Here is a 17974-nt window from a genome sequence, read left to right on the forward strand (position 1 = left end):
CCATGCAATAATTTTCAATTCCTAATAAGGAATTAATATGTCATAGATATGAGTTTTTATACAGTTTTTATTATAAAAATTATTATTATATATATAATTTATACACTAGGTGTTATATAATGCTGTAAATCAAGGACGCAAAAGAGTATTGTTGAAGTATCTATTTTTGAGATGGGCCAATCACGCGATCCAGTGATCCGCTTATATTTTTATTGAAAATTATACGCGCGCTTATAGACGAAAATCTGGTCTCTCTATAATTTATATTATTTTGTAAAGAGACTTTTGCCAAAAAATACGTAACTTTGAAGAAGAGTTTGTTCTAAAAATTGCAAACGCGAAATGTAGAATTTGATATCGTAAAATTATTTGCCCATCCCAAACTTGATGTATTATAGTATAAATTGGCTATATTATATATTTACAAGCGGACGGCATGACATTTTTTTCTCTGTCGATTCGTGTTCCGCATTCTACGAGCACGAAGCGATTGATGTCACATCCAATTATATAAGCGCACCAATTTCTTTTTTTTCTTTTTTTTGTTGTAATTGTAATGTACCGTAAGTTTGTTTAAGAAAAAATTTAATCCTTTTTTCACATACCCATTTTACATATAAATTATTACATACTTCGTATGCATGTATTATACCTGATACAATTCGCAATGATTAGTGTATATGAACTCACAATTTCAAGTACGATTTCGTATCACATTTTTTTATCCCTACTCTCTTTCTCTATAATATAAATTTTTCTTTCTTCATTGAAAAGATTTCACCATATATGATTAGCAAATGTGCCAATCGATAATGACATATTTAACGATACTAGGTACATGCCAATTATCACAGCAATGATTCCCTGGGATAAGCGATAATAGTAAGATGCCCATCGCAGCATTGGTCCCCTTTGATTAGGATGTCACTAGTGACCGTACGCGGATATACCCAATGAAAGTTAGGATATCCCCTTAGCAATGGGCATCAAGGATTATCTATCACGATGATTCGTTTTTTCATTACTGTTTTTTTCATTACTTTTACTGTTGCCCGTGTATTACGAGAATCAATCAAGTGCTCTTCGTGCTCTTAAAATCGTGGAAACGATCGGACAATAAAATATCATGACGTTTTGTGAATATTTTTTTTATTCGATACGATTGGGAAAGGACTCTGCGTGTCGGAAATATTTTTTTATTTTTGTTGGACTCTCAGATATTGCTTTTCTCTCTATTATGGCATTGCGACCTTGCCGTACTTTGCCTTTTTATCGTATAAAGATACGATGGGTTTGCTTATATGTCAGCAAGATCTATATGTATCTCTTTACGGGAGTAAACAGGCGATAAGTAAGTAGGCGGTGAAGGCATATATACGCAATAAGCCGCAGTGACGTTGCGTCTCTCTTATTTTTAAGTAATCCTCTTATTTTGGGATAAATCATATATTTTAGGAAAAAGGTTACGCGAGTAAAATCGATATTTTGGGAAAAAATAAAAAACTTTATATATATTATATATATATATATATATATATACATATATATATATATATATACATATATATATATATATATATATATCTCTCTTTTTTTATATCAATTATGGTCGATCGTTAACACATGGCTTGTCCTTTGTGGACAATATGTAAAAATTAAATAAAAATTATTAATATTAATATAATTGCTAAAAGAGCTATAGCGGAAACTGGTCTTTGCGGGATTGCCTTGATTTTAAAGTGCCTTATTTGGATTATCGTGCAGTTTGCTTTTAGCATTGCATGTTCAAATCTTTGTAATATTAATATTGTAACATTTTCCCCTTCTATTGCAGTAATATATTAATCTTTATTAAATACACGCAAAGAAACGTAAAATATAAAAACTGCACAAATGTTAAAACACAGATTTGTTTTGAATTGAAATATGATAAACAATTAAGCATATGTAAGTGTCTTTCAAATAATTATATTGTAAGAAACTTCTTTGTCTAATCCGATTTTAAGAATAAATTCATTCGATACGATTCAATCTACGATATTAATATAATATTATAAGCGATAATAGAGTATGGGAAAACTGCGATATAAATCAAAACAAACGCGTGGTAAAATGAGAAATTAAAACTATTCTATTCTTCCGAAAATGTATTTCCTTCCTCTTCTGAAGCATTTGTTAGAATGAATTAATTATCTAATAGCAGTTGTAAAGCAAAAGCTCGTTGCGCAAAGAATTGATAGCATATTAAAATTATAGTCATGAGTCATGACTAAATAAAGCATCATCAATTTTACTTGTTTGCCGTGTCACTATTTTATTTTTGTAGAGCGACACCGATAGACGATCTCTCTATATCGATCTCACCATTTTCAGTGCTGAAGCTAACTTGAACCTCAGACATTGATACCACGCATGTTTCGTTATTTCTAACAGCTTTCATCGATAATTCTTTCGATCGTCAGCAACAAGAGCTCCATCGGCATTTTTACATCGTAAATATTCGGAAATGTACAAAGTAACGGATGATCCACAAATCGATGACAATTATAGTCCCTCCAGAGATCACTTTATTTCGGTTTGTAATAATACATACGATGCGAATGTACTATTGTATATTCATTTACGATATTTCCTCTCTCTATCATTTCCAAATATTTACGCTAGATCACCTATACATCTCTCGCTGTATCTATATATATATATAACATTTTGGACAAAAGTTCTGAGTCGAAGAGATCATATATTGCGCGCGATAAAAGCGTACTGGCAGCTTCCATTATTATCCCTCTTTTCTCTGAGCGCATGCGACACATCGTACATTTCCAAAAGAGGCTCTCTCGCATTTATCATCGATAATTGGCTTGACAAGATTAAGTGGAATGTCAATGATATTTATACAGAGTGCGAAGAAAATCCCCGCGCGTGCACACACACACACACACACACACACACACACAAGCATTCATACATATACGTAAAAATGAGTTTGACTTACATCACGCGCGCGGATGTAAAATATGATAATGCGTATGGCACATTTGTGAGAAAATTTCGAAAGAAATAATCATACGAACGCATGATGTGTTTTGGTTCGAAAAAGATTATATATTATTAATATTTTTATGTTTCTCGTGTATGTATCCCTGCTTATATGCATCTATATTTTGTAAGATATCAACGTACGCATAATTTTGAAAAATAGATTTCATCGAAATGTAACTAAAAATCGATTGCAGATTTTAATACGAGGAATGTATATAATACATAATGTATTTTTATGTATATTTTAAATACGAGCCATACCTCTTTACAGGAGCGAGAAATTTTCTCACAATCTATTATATTTGAGCAATGTTTAAGTGGACTAGAAAAACGACACTTGTTATAACAAAAATATGACGACCGTTACATTTTGATCTAAAGAAACTGCGAAATAAATAAAAAAAAGTACGTTCTCAGAAGCATCGATACTTTGCACAAAGATATTATTGTGGAGATCACTAGGAATCTCGCAAGTCTCTCTTTAAGATAAATGATCTTTCTTGAGAATGTGCTGTATCTCTTTGTGACGAGCCGAAAGTTCTTGTGTGGGCCATAATCACACAAACGTCTCTCTTTTATAGAAAAACGGCATTTATTGAAGTAAATAGATCTCTCTTTTGTGTACATACTACTTGTGTTCGGCTCTTCGAAGATTCTTTGTAAGTCTATCATGTTGTAATTTACATCCGAGTTTAATTGAGAGTTTGCGAATATTTAGTTGGTGCATGACAGACGTGCACGTTTTAAGAAACATTTGTGCGAAAATATTACGAATGTAAAAAATGTAACCTTTAAGAAATTTATTACATCTAAGCCTAACGAATGAATGGAACTAAAGGATTAAATACATTTCGAATCAAAAAATTTCTTTTCCAACTTTCCGTTTATTTCGATTTATTCCACTGATTCAACCGATTATCGACAATTATTCGTGCTTGTCTTCAAATGCCGTTTCTTTCTTCTTTCTTATTCTCGGATTTTCTATTTACTCGCGACAAAAAATTCAATTTCTCAAAGAGAGTATTCTTTATATGAGAAATAAGTTTGTAACACAATGTATTTCCTGTTTTATAAAAAATGCTATGTATTTCGCGTCTTTTAAAATGCAAGATCAGAAAATAAAAACTAAAAGATAAATAAAGAAGAGAGAGAGAGAGAGAGAGAGAAATTGGTGGAAAGGATGCGAAAAATTAATCGCGGTAGCTGTAGCGAAAGAAATATATATTGAATGACCGAAGTTGTGTGCGTCACGTATTACAGATGAAAATACTCTGAATAGAATACGTAAAACGCGCAGTGTTACTGGTAATATTCATTCTTGATAAATTCTTATGATCTATAACGCAATTTTTAAATGATAATCGACGTGCTATATCATTCGCAATTCACTTTTACTCGACCAGTGAGTGGCAGAACAAGTGTATTTTGCTCGTGTGTGGAGACACGCTGGTCATTCACTATCTCACAGTGTGAGTAGCAAACGGGATTATTAATACTAAGAATAATGAACACTTGGAATCGCGAATGGAAATCTCGACGATAAATCTCCCGGTTGAGGGAGAGAGAAAGAGAGAGAGAGAGAGAGAGACTTACAGAGAGATTTATGTGGAATAAGCCTAATCATTTCTCTGAAAATGTCTTCAAAAAGTGCGACATGCGATTCCGTTGTAACACGGGAAAGATCCCGCTTGCGTAACGTTACGTTTATATATCCTCCTCTATATATCTGCGTATAGTCCACGAAATGACGTACGCGAGAGAGCAGATATAAATATCGTACGTGAAGAAATACCCGACTGGTGTCTCGCGGCAAGTTTCCGGATGTTGTTCTCGTAATTAAGTAAGTATTGTCATCGACTCGTGTCGACGTATGTCGTATGTACAATCGACCTACGCCGCGACCAAAGGGGTGAAAGCGAGGATGTGGATGAGAAACGCGTAGATGGACCTTCGTCCATGTCGATCCTTGCGAGCTTTGACAATACCGAGGGTAGCGAGATCGCTGTCCGCGCATCTCACTGTATCTCGCAGAATGGCATCTTGTTGTTCACCTCCTTGGTCTGCTCCTGATCGTGGCTGTTGCCGCCTTCGCTCTTCGGACTACCCGCTTCCTCGACGGAGCCCCCACCGCTACCGTGGGGGCACATTGATTGTCATCTAAGCGCCAGTGTGGATATCATCGGCGGTCGGGACGGTTTGTTGTCAAGAATCCTCTCGAGCTCGCTCATTATGCCCGCGTTCAACTTTGGGATAAGCTGAAAACCGCACATTCACTATTCTTCTGCTTTTGATTCTTAATTAGTCTCGCGTTAAGCACTATTACTATTCTTAACAATATTTTTAATTATAGCTTAATTGCGGTTTCTGATAGTTGCAAATGTAGATAGATTATCTTTCTTTACTAGACTGGACTAGACACTTTGATAAAGAAAGCGTGCGATTAATTAAGCATTAAATGCTTATTTATCTAAATCAAAACAATGACAAATCAGTCGAAACTTGTCGATAAGCGGCGCAGTTTATACGCAACTTTAAAATGTTATGTGATATCTGACGATGATAGGAAAGGTATAATTTCGATGTTAATCTTATATACGTTATCTAAATATCGTATATTCAAATATACGCCTTTCGAAAAGTAAACAGCCTTGTTGTTACCTGTAAACTTTGGAGACTCTCGTACAATTGATCTATATTGGATGCACCAAGCAAAAGGCACTGAACACTTTCATTCTTTAAAGACCACGCGATGGCTAGTTGTCCGAAGGAACATCCCAGTCTCTCGGCCAGAGCGCACACGTCCCGCAATTTATCCGAGTATTTCCGAGTCTCATCGTCGGCGGATTTGTCTTTCCACCCGTATTCCTGCGTTAAAGGATAAAAACGAAAATTAATTGAAGAGAGAGACATAAATCATATCTCGTGCTCTGCATCATTAGGTCGACATTTTCCAGAATTAAATATTTTGCATATTTAATTAATGTAATAATAAAATTGCGGGTTATCTCTAGAACTTTATGATATATCATTAGTCTTGGCGAATATATAAGCTTCTCAAAATACATACGAGTACAAAATGCTTTTACACGATTATGTTTTCAATTATATTTCACGCACATATGTATATGTGTACATTTTTTTCTATAAATATATTATGCACGGCGAAATCATACCTCCTTGTACAAAGATTGAGTTTCATCCTCCGTCCAACTAAATGAAGAGTATTTATTCTGAAATCATAAAGATTATTTCTTGTTGCGAGATATACATCTCTATACACGAAAAGTAACAATCCTTCATCTTTAATAGCTTATATCGGAGAAAAATACTCCGAATATCAAGAGTGACAACGCTACTAGAGCATTCACTCTGAGAGCAACAATTTCGCGACACTCTTGAGAGACGTTTTTATCGAATTATTTTCTACAAAATATATAAATTCGCGCACACACTTATTTACTCTAACGTATCTGTACATACACACACACACACACATATGTATACATACTTACTTTATAAGAGGATCTCGAGAGAAACGATACTCCGCAATCTTCCGGCTTTGAAGAAACCATTCCAATAGTGACAGTGGACCATGCCATTAAACCAACGCCTGTAAGAAGTAAGCGTTTACTTTTGAACAAGTCGAGAGAAAAGATAAAAATTTTTTTATTTCGACATTATCGTGAAATAGAATTACCAATTTTGTTATACAATTCTGGCATATAAAGCTCAGGTTTCTCTCTGTAAAACAAATGGTATTCCGCTTGCTCGACAATCGGCGTCACGCAGTTGAACTGCCGACAGTTCGTATAGGCTTCCATAATTTCCACGGGTGTCCATCGCGACGTACCCCAGTACATTACCCAACCTTTGCTTATAACGTAATTCATAGCGCGAACGATCTCTGAAATGAGATCACATGAATACGTGAGATACAAGAAGTGATAAAGGAGTTGTTTCGTCGCGTGGAAAAATTGCCGAATGATTGGTGTGAACGATGCGAAATTAATCTTAATTTATCTCTTTTGTTAAACGGATATCTTTATTTTAACATGAGAGAAATAATATATCTATCGGAAAGAGAGAAAGCAAAGAAATGTATGTATTTTAAAACGTATGGGGATAAAGGTAAAATAGTAGCCAAAGTAGTTTTCACTTGCATACATTTTTTTTTTTTCGCACGATATTGAAGCATCATACATTAACGCGATACATAAACACAGGAGAAAGTTTATACACATATCGATAAAAAGAAAAGAAATACATACGAGATACATATACACTTTTACAACAATAACTTTCCATTTTCACTATAAGAGTACTGAGTATAGAAAGAAGCATACGGTAACTATTACGGCACAGTGCAACTGCCAAACATCAAATCGTCACTATATATAACGGAGATCTTTTTCTCGTATAACTTTATCTAATCTTTTTCAAATTTCTTGTATGGACTGAAAAGATTTCTCATGTTTTCTGTGAAATTGAATTGCGTTATGCAATGTGAAAATCGATAAAATTTTTCAGATCAAATTTTTATTAATTATAAAATCATTTTCTTCTTATTTTGTAATAATTGCATTGCATAACACTATCCAATGGACTCGTGTTTTATAAATATGAAAAAGACTATAGTATTCTTAAATTAATTTATTATAATAAATTAATAATCTCTTTCTAAGGCTCGAGGATTTCAATTTTATTTTCAGCTTATAGTTAACGCTCGAGAGAGATAATTTTACCGACGAGAAATAATTTTACCTTTATCCATGAAAAGCAGAATTTATTACGAAATGATTTCTTTTTATGAAGAGAATCGCTTTTAGCAGACTATTATCAAAATATTGATGAGTGAATGTTTTCAGCTCTTCATATTTAAATTAATGAAGCAACATCTAATATTATAAATCATCAATTATATACAAGAGTATCGACTATAAATTTCTTTAACTGAAATTAGAAATAAAGAATTTATTACAGATTATTCTTTGACAGGAAATCGAAATTCGAATCGTTAAAAATGCATGTATTAAATCTAAATAGAGACAGAAAAGCAGTATATTTTGATATTATTTTGATATGCGGTATTATTCGATCTTTTATCTTTAATATATTTATGTTAATTTTAACACTTTTCGCAATCAGATAATTTTCTCTTTTTGCTTTTTTATAGTTTATGTAGCAACAGTGTTTCTTTTATCGAAACTAAATGTTACGTTGACAGGAATCTTTAAATATCAAAGTTATTATTGCAATATATCTCATGGAATATGACATTTTGTGCAATGAGTTTTGTGCCGCAAGTGTTTGAATGGAGGAATGGACGAGGAAGAATTCGAATCTTTGAGTATCACTCACAAGAGAATATTAAGAAGGTGGAAAGTTACCTTCCATTGGACACATTGGATCGACTTTGTGGATCATGACAATGTCGATGTACGACAGTTGCAGCCTGACGAGCGAAGCTTGCACGGACTCGATAATGTGTTTCCGCGATAGCCCGCGACCCTCGGTCCTATCAAGAATGATAGATATTATCAATCTCATCATATATAATACAAGACGGATTAATACTACTAATGAATTTCGTAAAAATGTGAGATGTGTTATGGTCCCTTGGTCTCTCCCCCCCGTTTCGCGAACGCGACTTCGAATACGAGCGGCTAACAATCAAGGCGGCTTAACGCACGGAAACCTAGTTATCGATCCACATGTCAAGGCAGAGCCTTATATTCACGCCGTCCACTTAATATTAAACGAGGTCGTCTCGTATCGAGATTCATAGTATCCTTCTCTATCGAGTTTTTGTTTAAAATAAAACGACTTTCGAAGTGAATACACTCGCGTCGATTAATCATATCGATGGCATATCAATTTAAAGAAAAGTATTTTAAAGAAAGACACTATTTTCTGCATCGATATTGTTTTAGATATGCAATCGGTAAATACGATATATGTGATAAGATATCGATAACCTTCGAATTATGAAATGATTGGCAACTTTCAGTATGTAATCTTTATGATAACGAGAAGAATTTAATTCTCTGAGAATCTACATATCCATTCTCTTCCCGTGTAATATTTTCGTAAATTTCTTTCTTTCTTTTTTTTCAGTAATGATGTCGAAAATCATAAATAGGTTTGCGATTCGATAATAGAAAAAAAAAGACATTCTTTTTAATTCATCTACTTTTTACGATTTAGTACAAGCATCACGTACAATATCTAATGTATATCATGGTCTACGTAGAATACTCTAGAGTTGGGAACGATCGCGAAAGGGATAAAGTTCGCAGGTCGGTGAGCGTAAGTTCGATTATACACTGAAGCCATCGATCGAGAAGCACAACACGTATATGGAAAAAAGAAAAAAAGGAAAAAAAACTTGCTCGCGCTTTCGCGTGCAGCAGCGTTACAACAACAAGGAGAGCCATCGACGAGAGCAATCACTATATACAGGGTGAGACTGATAAAAAATTCGCTACACTTTTTTCGAAAACGATTAGAGATAGAGAAAGACACTCGTTATCAAAATTTCAGGACACGTAAGGGGACATATTGTAAAAGTTTAGAACAGATTTTTTTGATCATTACAATTACAGTAAAAGGTGTAAATTATTAATACATCAAACGCTTCTTCATTAGAATATAATATTTTTTTTTAAATTGAATAATTTAATATTTAAAACGTTAAAAAGGATCTTTGTTTGCAGCGTGATTTATGTACTTGTCGATTGTACAATTGCAATTTAAATGTGAATATCAGAATGCCTTAGTTTTCAAATAATTACAAAGCAAGAGTCAATGTCCCTAAACAAATGGATAAATAGAGGTAGCCCTGCATTATTCTCTGCGAGATCATCCGTTCCAAACCTTCATTCTGACTTTCAATGTTGTAAATATCTCGATTGATTTTTCGAAAAAAAATGCTCTGATATAAAAGTTATGAAGGTCATTGAGTTGAAGCTATCGATGGAATGATTCAAAAGTACCTTTCAAGAGTACCTTTTCCTATTTAAATAATGAAAATTTTAGTTGGTGTGGAAATCAAAGACACTCAAGATTACTCAAGATCAACCTAACATGTCCTCCTACTTGTCCTATAATTTTGATAATAAGTTTCTTTCCCTATCTCTAACCGTTTTCGAGAAAAATATAGTAAACTTTTTATCAGACTCATTCTCTCTCTCTCTCTCTCTCTCTCTCTCTCTCTCTATATATATATATATATATATATATATATATATATACTATAGACAGTCACTCTCGCGCTATCATCAATGCTCGCTAAACATCATCATCATCATCATCATCATCATCATCATCATCATCGCACGACGACGCCACCAAATGACACCGAGAACACGCGCAAATACGACCAGTACTCTACTCACTTGGTGTTCCAATAAATTTTCGTCGTCACGACGTAACTGGAACGATTCCAGGCGCGTCTCAGCAGAATGCGACCGAATTGGATTTCCGCGCGATGACCGCTGTGCGCTTCACTCAAGTCAAACACATTAATCCCGCTGTCGTAGGCGAGCGCGACGACAGCCTCCGCGGTCTCTTCGCTGCCGCAGCCGCCCACGCCGAAGGTTGTCCATGTTCCTGCGACCATAAAACCAATCAAGCGACATCAGCGATCGTTTTACGCGACCGTAGAATCGAAATCGCGGTAATAATACCGACGTGTCGCCTATCCGGGCTGCGGATCTAGTATCAGCACACTTAGCTCTTTCATCCATATTTCGCAAAAGAAAGACATTCCGTCCTGGAAAATGAGTTGTTAGCAAGGCCGGTTTGGAAAAAGTAGACTCGGAAGGAATTGTATAATTTTTATAATCATGAAACATACTAAATAAGAAGAATCTTGATATCTCTTGATATTATTCAATAATATTATATATTTTACAAATGAGAGTATTATAATTATTTTGCATAATAAATAACAAAACAAATGCATAATTTACAATTCTTATAATAATAAATATTCTCTATCGTTATATTATATCATTATATTTCAGCCTTACATTAAATATTCTAAAAAGGAAATGTATTTTTTATGTAATTTGTAAATATATATATATATATTTTTTTTTCCATCGTGTATTCTATCAAGATAAAGACAATTATATAAGGATAATAATATAAGGATAATATTTCGTCAAAGCTTGCTATACATACACTATTTACGCTATATACATACACATTTTTAAAACGAAATTTAAAATTCGGTAAAATTAAACAGGCTACTATATGTTATACAATATGTTATACAATATGTTGTAAAATCACAATGGCTACATATATGATAAAAGACGATAAAATTATGAATAAAAATACAAACTTGAAGTAAATAAACAAAAAAGTAATTAAACAAACAAAAAATTCGTAAAATTTTTACAAAAAATTTGCATTAATAAATTTGTATTGTATCGAAAATAAAAAGTATTATTGCATTCTTGTTTAATTATTATTATTATTACGTTTCTTAGAATATCTCATGATAAGAAAAGAGATAGACTAATAACAATCAAGATTTGAAATAGCTGTATTTAAGATCAAAATATTCGCGTATGCTTAAACATTATACATTTAACAAGATTATATTTAACAAGAATTCATGATCATATCTGAAGAGGATATATTCGCGTTTTATGCGGCAATACTTGTTGAAGAATTTTATTTATCTATTTATTTAACGCAAAGTACTTATATATTTATATCTATTCCTGTTTTTTTTTTTTTTTAATTTCATATAAAAGTGTTTATGTATTATAATAACTATTACGTTTAATGTCTCCTGCGTGCTTATTTCGATCGCAATTCGAAGGATAATGAAGGATGAGATGAGTGATAAGATACGTTGCCCGCTCGAATTATGATGATTAGTAATTGTGTCAGAGGATCCGATTTCGGTGATAAGTGATATAAGAGACGATTTCGTGGCGACAATCGCTTAATGATATATTTAGTACAGTATATTTATTTGAAATAGAAATTAAAGCGACACATACACGAAATTGTTGTTTTGTGGTTAATAGTAATAGTAATAAAAACAGTACGTTTTCTCAATCCAAAAACGATGGATAAATTATGCTTACTCAAATGGAAAAATCAGACGTATAATAACTTCAAACATATTTACGGATGTAATCATAACCCGTAAATGTCGCGATAAAACAATTTATCATTTCTCGGTCCCCTATCCTTGCCGCATCGATTCCTAATTTAAATGGATATATTACGTGAAATATATGCATTCTCTCAAATCATTGCCATGACTGTGATGATTGTACGTATTGTTATAGAGAGAATTAATTAATTACGCGGATTGATAATCGCTAACAATTACTGATAATGCTGTAATAATTATCACGCTTAACATTTGCTGGTAATTTCCGTACATTTCGCGCTTCTCAAAGGATAATACGACGATTGCGGAAGTCGGTCGAATTCACGTCTTTTTTCGGTCGCATTATAATAAAGTGCGCGTCGCGTATGAGATTAATGTCAGGAATGCCGAGTGCAAATTGTCGGATGATCATTTGGCTAACTATCCGTAATCATAATTAATGCTTTATTGTCTTCGCGAGTCAGTGTTGAAAGGAGGAATAGAAGAGAATGAACAAGAGAGAAGGAGAAACAGGATCTGACCGATGATGCAGCAACGGGGTGAGTACTTATATATTTAATTTGTCACTTATTACTTGTCAAATTAATTGTTCATTTCCACGGTAATCGATTTTATTATACATATTCTAAAAAATATAACAGTAATTTTGGTTTTCGACACATATATAACGCTATACATATAATATTTTATATAAATTTTAAGTTTGAGTATTTCACAGTTTTCTTATTGTTTATTTATCTCAAATCTATGCTTTTATAATAATTGTATCGTTTTACATGTATATGTAGTCATTTATGAAGGGCTGCTCATATCGGAGTAAATTTAAAATTTTTTTTGCTTTCCCAAAAATACTCGGAGTTTCAACGAGATTAATAATGATAGTGATAATCTGTCTATAAATAAGTCAAATTAGGAAGTTTCATGTTGATTCAATTAAATAATTCATCCTTGCGTGTCTTTAAATTTGTTGTTAAGTCCAAGGAATCTTTATTAATAAATTGCTTTTAAATTCGCACTTTGAGAATATTCAGCCGGCCTTGCTTACATAAAAATGCTGCAAAGGAAAAAGCTTATGTGTTTAAGAAATAACAATCAATAATGTGAAAAACAGTGAGCGAAGCGTTCGCGAAAGAATCTGTGAAACTATAGAAATTTATAAAGAAACATCGCGAAAAGAAACTTATTTCTAAATTAGCATGCAGTTTTTAAGCGTACAAAAATTTCAAATATTTTTTCGTTTTTATTAATAATCACTTTGAAAGGATAAAATATATCTTTAAGGTTTATTATATTTGTTTTCATATTTAATAAAATGTAAACTATATAGAAGAAATACTGAAGAATACAAACTATATACTAAAGAATAGAGAAAAATTACTCAACTTTTAACGGAGAGTAATATAACAGCAACATTATTTCGGAATGAAAAAGAAAACTTTTTTTTAAATTTGCTATATATCGGAAAAAAATAGTTGATAGGCGCTTACTAGATATATGTACAACGCAGCATCTTGTCTACGCAAGCCACGTGAATACCGATTCAACCATCACACACATAAATAATCAGCTATAAAAATATATAGTATTTTTCGCGTCCTCCTTTCAAAGAGCACGGTAGAAATGAAAAAAATGTGCGTTGGCGATAAGACAATATTACATAAATAATGAATGCGAAAACGCAAATTGACAATCTCGACGCGGGCTGGGTCGGGATAATAAAAATCCGATAGCCGCGTGAGATGTATGCATTCCAAGATTTGCAACACGTGTACACGGAAAAATGATGGTTCTACATACACACACACACACACACACACACACACACACACACACACACACACACACACACACACACACACACACACACACACACACACATGTATATATTGTCAGCTGGAGAGAAGCTTTTGCAAGAGAGAAAAGAATCTCAGAAATGACTCTACGAAAGTGGGGGGAATACATTCAGCGTACCTAATCCAACATTGGAAACACGTAGACCGCTTTTGCCCAAGTTGCGGTAGCGAATACCTGGCGAGGGATGCTGCAAACGTTGCGCTTGTGCGGCAATGCAGCTAGTTAGTAGCTGCTCTTTGGTTCCGGTCGTGTTGCTGCAGTGCACGCCCGAGTCTGCACCTACGCCGCCGCCACCTCCGCCGCCGCCGCCGTTGAACTCTTCCATGCAATCCAGACTTGCTATGGGTGCACGGCAGCTGCGCATACAAAGTACACGAGTTATCGTGTATCGATATCGCTTATATATCCTTGTATATTTCGTCGTATAACTCATCGATTACGATCGATTATGATTGATATCTTGAAATGTGTCAGAAGCACCGGATTTCCGGAATTAAAGAGAGACTCCTCTCCTTAGCGAATATTTTTGTAGCGACGCAAAGCTGTCGTTTGTCATTGCCGTTCTTTAATTTTACTCTTTCAATTTTCTCTTCCGATCTTGGAATAATTTTAAGTTAATATAATATTTAATATAAATGTCTTTTTTTTATTTTGAAAATTTTTGTGCATATAATTTTTTTAAGACGACTTTAGCGTTAAAGTTAAATTTGCGTTTAAACAAATTCAAATTTAAATTAATCAAACAACAATGTTTTGCTATACATTTACAAGTCTCGTTAAAATTTATTTTGCTAAAATTCGATAATTATCGATGCTTGAAGCAACTGTTATATTTCTTAATTTACTTCATAGTTTTTGAGATTAAAGGGACACTTGATTGTTGTGGAACGACCCGTATTACTTTGATCCTATCTTGTCGCGCCATTTAATCGCGTTATGCATTACTTATACGCGCGCGCGCATGTGTACGTGCAACGCGATGCAGCGCGTGTATCCATCATACATGAATTTCCGAGAATTTTCAATTATATTAATAATTGTCCACAGAATCGAGAGCGAGTTATTAGAAAAACTCCCTCCTGTTCTTATTAATTTGAGTGCTTCTAAATATCAGCAAGATTATCATCTATTATTTACTTTGCAAATCTGCATGACATGTTTTGTCAAAATCTCGCGAGGAAAAGAGAGAGAGAGAGAGAGAGAAGAATGGTTAAAGTTCATGAATATTCCTCACAAATAGCGTTACGTCTGTCTGACATGTCATGCAAATATGGGAATATTAAACCCGCGCGTGTCGACTACATCAACTTAATATTACAATCGCAGACACGAAAACTATCCGATTCTTTTAAGGCAAAATTCGGACGCGAATAATTTCACGCACAATTTGCGACCCCATTGGTCAGAAACTAAACTATTATTTAATATGTATGTTCGTATCATTTTGAATTAAAGTTCGCTGCCTATCAATATCCAACGCAAAGTTCTATTATGCCATCTCACTCTGGAGAATTATGTTCTCCCTCTTCAGACACATGATACAGACGAAGAGAAACTCTTATACGGCCAAAGTTAGCTTCAAGAGTGACGTTAATGCAAACTCGCTCCTGTTATTCGCCGGGGTGGAAGGGGGGAAATATATCGATGTAACTATCGTCGTCAATGACACAATTTCATCGTGAATTACTCGTGTTTGAATTTTGCTTAGAACAATGAATCGGTTGTGTTACAAGCGTAGTCTTAGTAACGGTTTTCTTCGGAAACATCTAGATACGTTACGTAGGTGCCCCTTTAAAAGCTAAAACTACCACCACGAGTACCTCGTCGTCGTCGCCGCCGCCGCCGCCGCCGCCGCCGTGCCGTTGCATGTGGGTCACCGGCGCGGGGACGACGACGCGCCACGATAGGTTTCAGGTCGGGGAATATCGCCTTTCGCTCGAATACTCGATATACATACACCGTGTATATACCGATCACTCTGCCCGACATTATGCAGGCACGATCGCTTTGTCAACTGATCGCGCTTAATAATTATAGAGAGAGCCCCCCGCCGAAATATTCGATATTTTCCCACTTAATTCGTCTCTCGTATCGGCGAATCTTGTATCGATGTGCGAGCCACATGATAGCGTATTAAACGAATACACAAAAAATGTAAAGGAAAACGAAACTTAAAGATATAGGATCGATTTATAGAATGATTTTTACAAACAATACGGTATCCGCACAGAAATATAAAAATAATTGAATTGATTAAAAACGGATTGACATATACATGACGAATTTTATCATTATAATTTATTTATTTTTCTATATTCTCAGAAATTAACGAGGTAGATTGTCAAAGGATTTTTGAATAGAATTTCTCTTTGGCGAGAAACAATCGTACTGTTACATACCGATAGATTGTAGGCAGTGGATAAGAATCATCGTCCTCCATACTGCTGTTCGTGTTTGCGTTGTTGTTCGTATCATTTCCCGCCGTCGAGGCATTGCCAAGATTGCACAGCATTAATCGCGACATTACTAACGCGAATGGTAAAAGTGATTTTTCAGTCTGTCGGATACACTCTTGGACGCGAAAACGGGCCGGATGGAGTCCTTATGGAGTTCCACGCATATGAAGCTCTCGACGAGTACATGCGTGTGTTCGACCCCTAATACGGCGATTTGCCCCGTGTATCCTTCGAAACGTATATTTACCGAATTCAGCTGATTCTATTCTAATCGGCTCTAGTTCCTTCCGTCTCTCCGCACGTTTTGTACGTTTTTTCTTTGCTCTGACACTTTGGCGTTGTACATAATCGGCGCGTGATAAAGAAGCATTGGAGCAATCGTATCCTAAAATGCGCAAGGTATATAGATTACGATTATAAGTAAGCGAATCGACGAATCATCGATTATTGCACGCTCATAAGTGTGTAGGCACTAATTTACAAATTTTTTTATTCTCCCTTTGTAATCACTCTTAGGCACCACTTTTTTTTTGAAGAGCATAGAAACTTGACCGCTTTTCGTAGTCGTCGGCACAATCCGCGTTCAGGGACGACACAGTTTTTATCAATTAACGCGTTTAACTCGAGCGAATTTGTTTGATCGAAAACGATGCAAAAGTGCTACGAAGTGGGACGAATGATCGATATGAAGCTAGGATATGTATAATATGATCTCTAAGCGTGTCGGCGACACGGAGGTATTTATTATGAAGCGGAGCGATGACAATCCGATCGCGAACTACAGCTACGGGGCTACAATTTCGCCTTGCGATCCATCGTCGGTCACCCCGTCGTTCTCCAACAGTGTCACGAGAATCGTCCACCGTCGGTTTTGTAGCTGCTACTGCTGTTGCTGCTGCTGCTGCTGCTGCTGCTGCTCTTGCTGCTCTTGCTGTTGCTGCTGCTCGTTGCGTAGATTCCCGTAACGCGCGTATCACGGGTCACGTAACGCGCGCGGCAACGATAAGGGGCATTATCAGGTGGCAGTCGTGATTCGGATCCGAGCATAAGTACGCGTCCGCGAGATAACGGTCCGTCGCGGCGCGGCAGTAACGTGCTTTCATAAAGGAATACACACAAATCGCCAACGAAACATGAGTGGTAAGAATCGTATGGGATTACACGCAGAGAGAGAGAGAGAGAGAGAGAGACAGGGAGAGAGAAAAAGAGAAAGAAAGAGAGAGAAGGGGAAAGAAAAAGAGAAAAAGAGAGAGAGATGGCGAGTGGTTGTGCTCCCTGTAGGCAATACCGCACGCACACACCGCTCGATACCGCTGTGCAATCTTCACCTTCTCCCGGTGACGGTGGACGGTGGCGATGCACAACCCCTCCCCGATGATGCCGATCCACCCCCACGCGGTGGCTGCGCGCGCAATAAGAAGCGGGCGCGCGCAAAATCGCGAAACCTTGACGCGCATGACGAGAGTTACGACGTTTGTGTGCGAAT

At 35.4% G+C, this 17974-nt stretch overlaps 1 protein-coding gene across 2 annotated transcripts; it reads right to left on the reverse strand.

Moving 5' to 3' along the window:
• Positions 1 to 49: 49 nt before the first annotated feature.
• Hk (potassium voltage-gated channel subfamily A regulatory beta subunit hyperkinetic) lies at positions 50 to 17830 on the reverse strand. 2 transcript variants are annotated; one of them, XM_083082178.1, is made up of 9 exons: positions 16432 to 17830; positions 14207 to 14388; positions 10437 to 10650; positions 8430 to 8557; positions 6740 to 6946; positions 6555 to 6652; positions 6216 to 6272; positions 5701 to 5907; positions 50 to 5297 (listed from the first exon to the last, which is right to left on the reverse strand). In XM_083082178.1, the coding sequence occupies exons 1-9, from the start codon at positions 16554 to 16556 to the stop codon at positions 5196 to 5198; spliced, it is 1320 nt and encodes a 439-aa protein (XP_082938304.1). In that variant the 5' UTR covers positions 16557 to 17830; the 3' UTR covers positions 50 to 5195. The 2 variants fall into 2 exon arrangements, with proteins under 2 accessions (XP_082938304.1, XP_082938303.1); XM_083082177.1 differs by having other exon boundaries at positions 14150 to 14388; positions 16432 to 17829.
• Positions 17831 to 17974: the final 144 nt, after the last annotated feature.

The sequence above is a fragment of the Camponotus vicinus genome, unplaced genomic scaffold (assembly GCF_025532165.1).
Source record: "Camponotus vicinus isolate PSW18456_S1 unplaced genomic scaffold, iyCamVici1.0 SCAF_11, whole genome shotgun sequence".
Classification (NCBI taxonomy): domain Eukaryota; kingdom Metazoa; phylum Arthropoda; class Insecta; order Hymenoptera; family Formicidae; genus Camponotus; species Camponotus vicinus.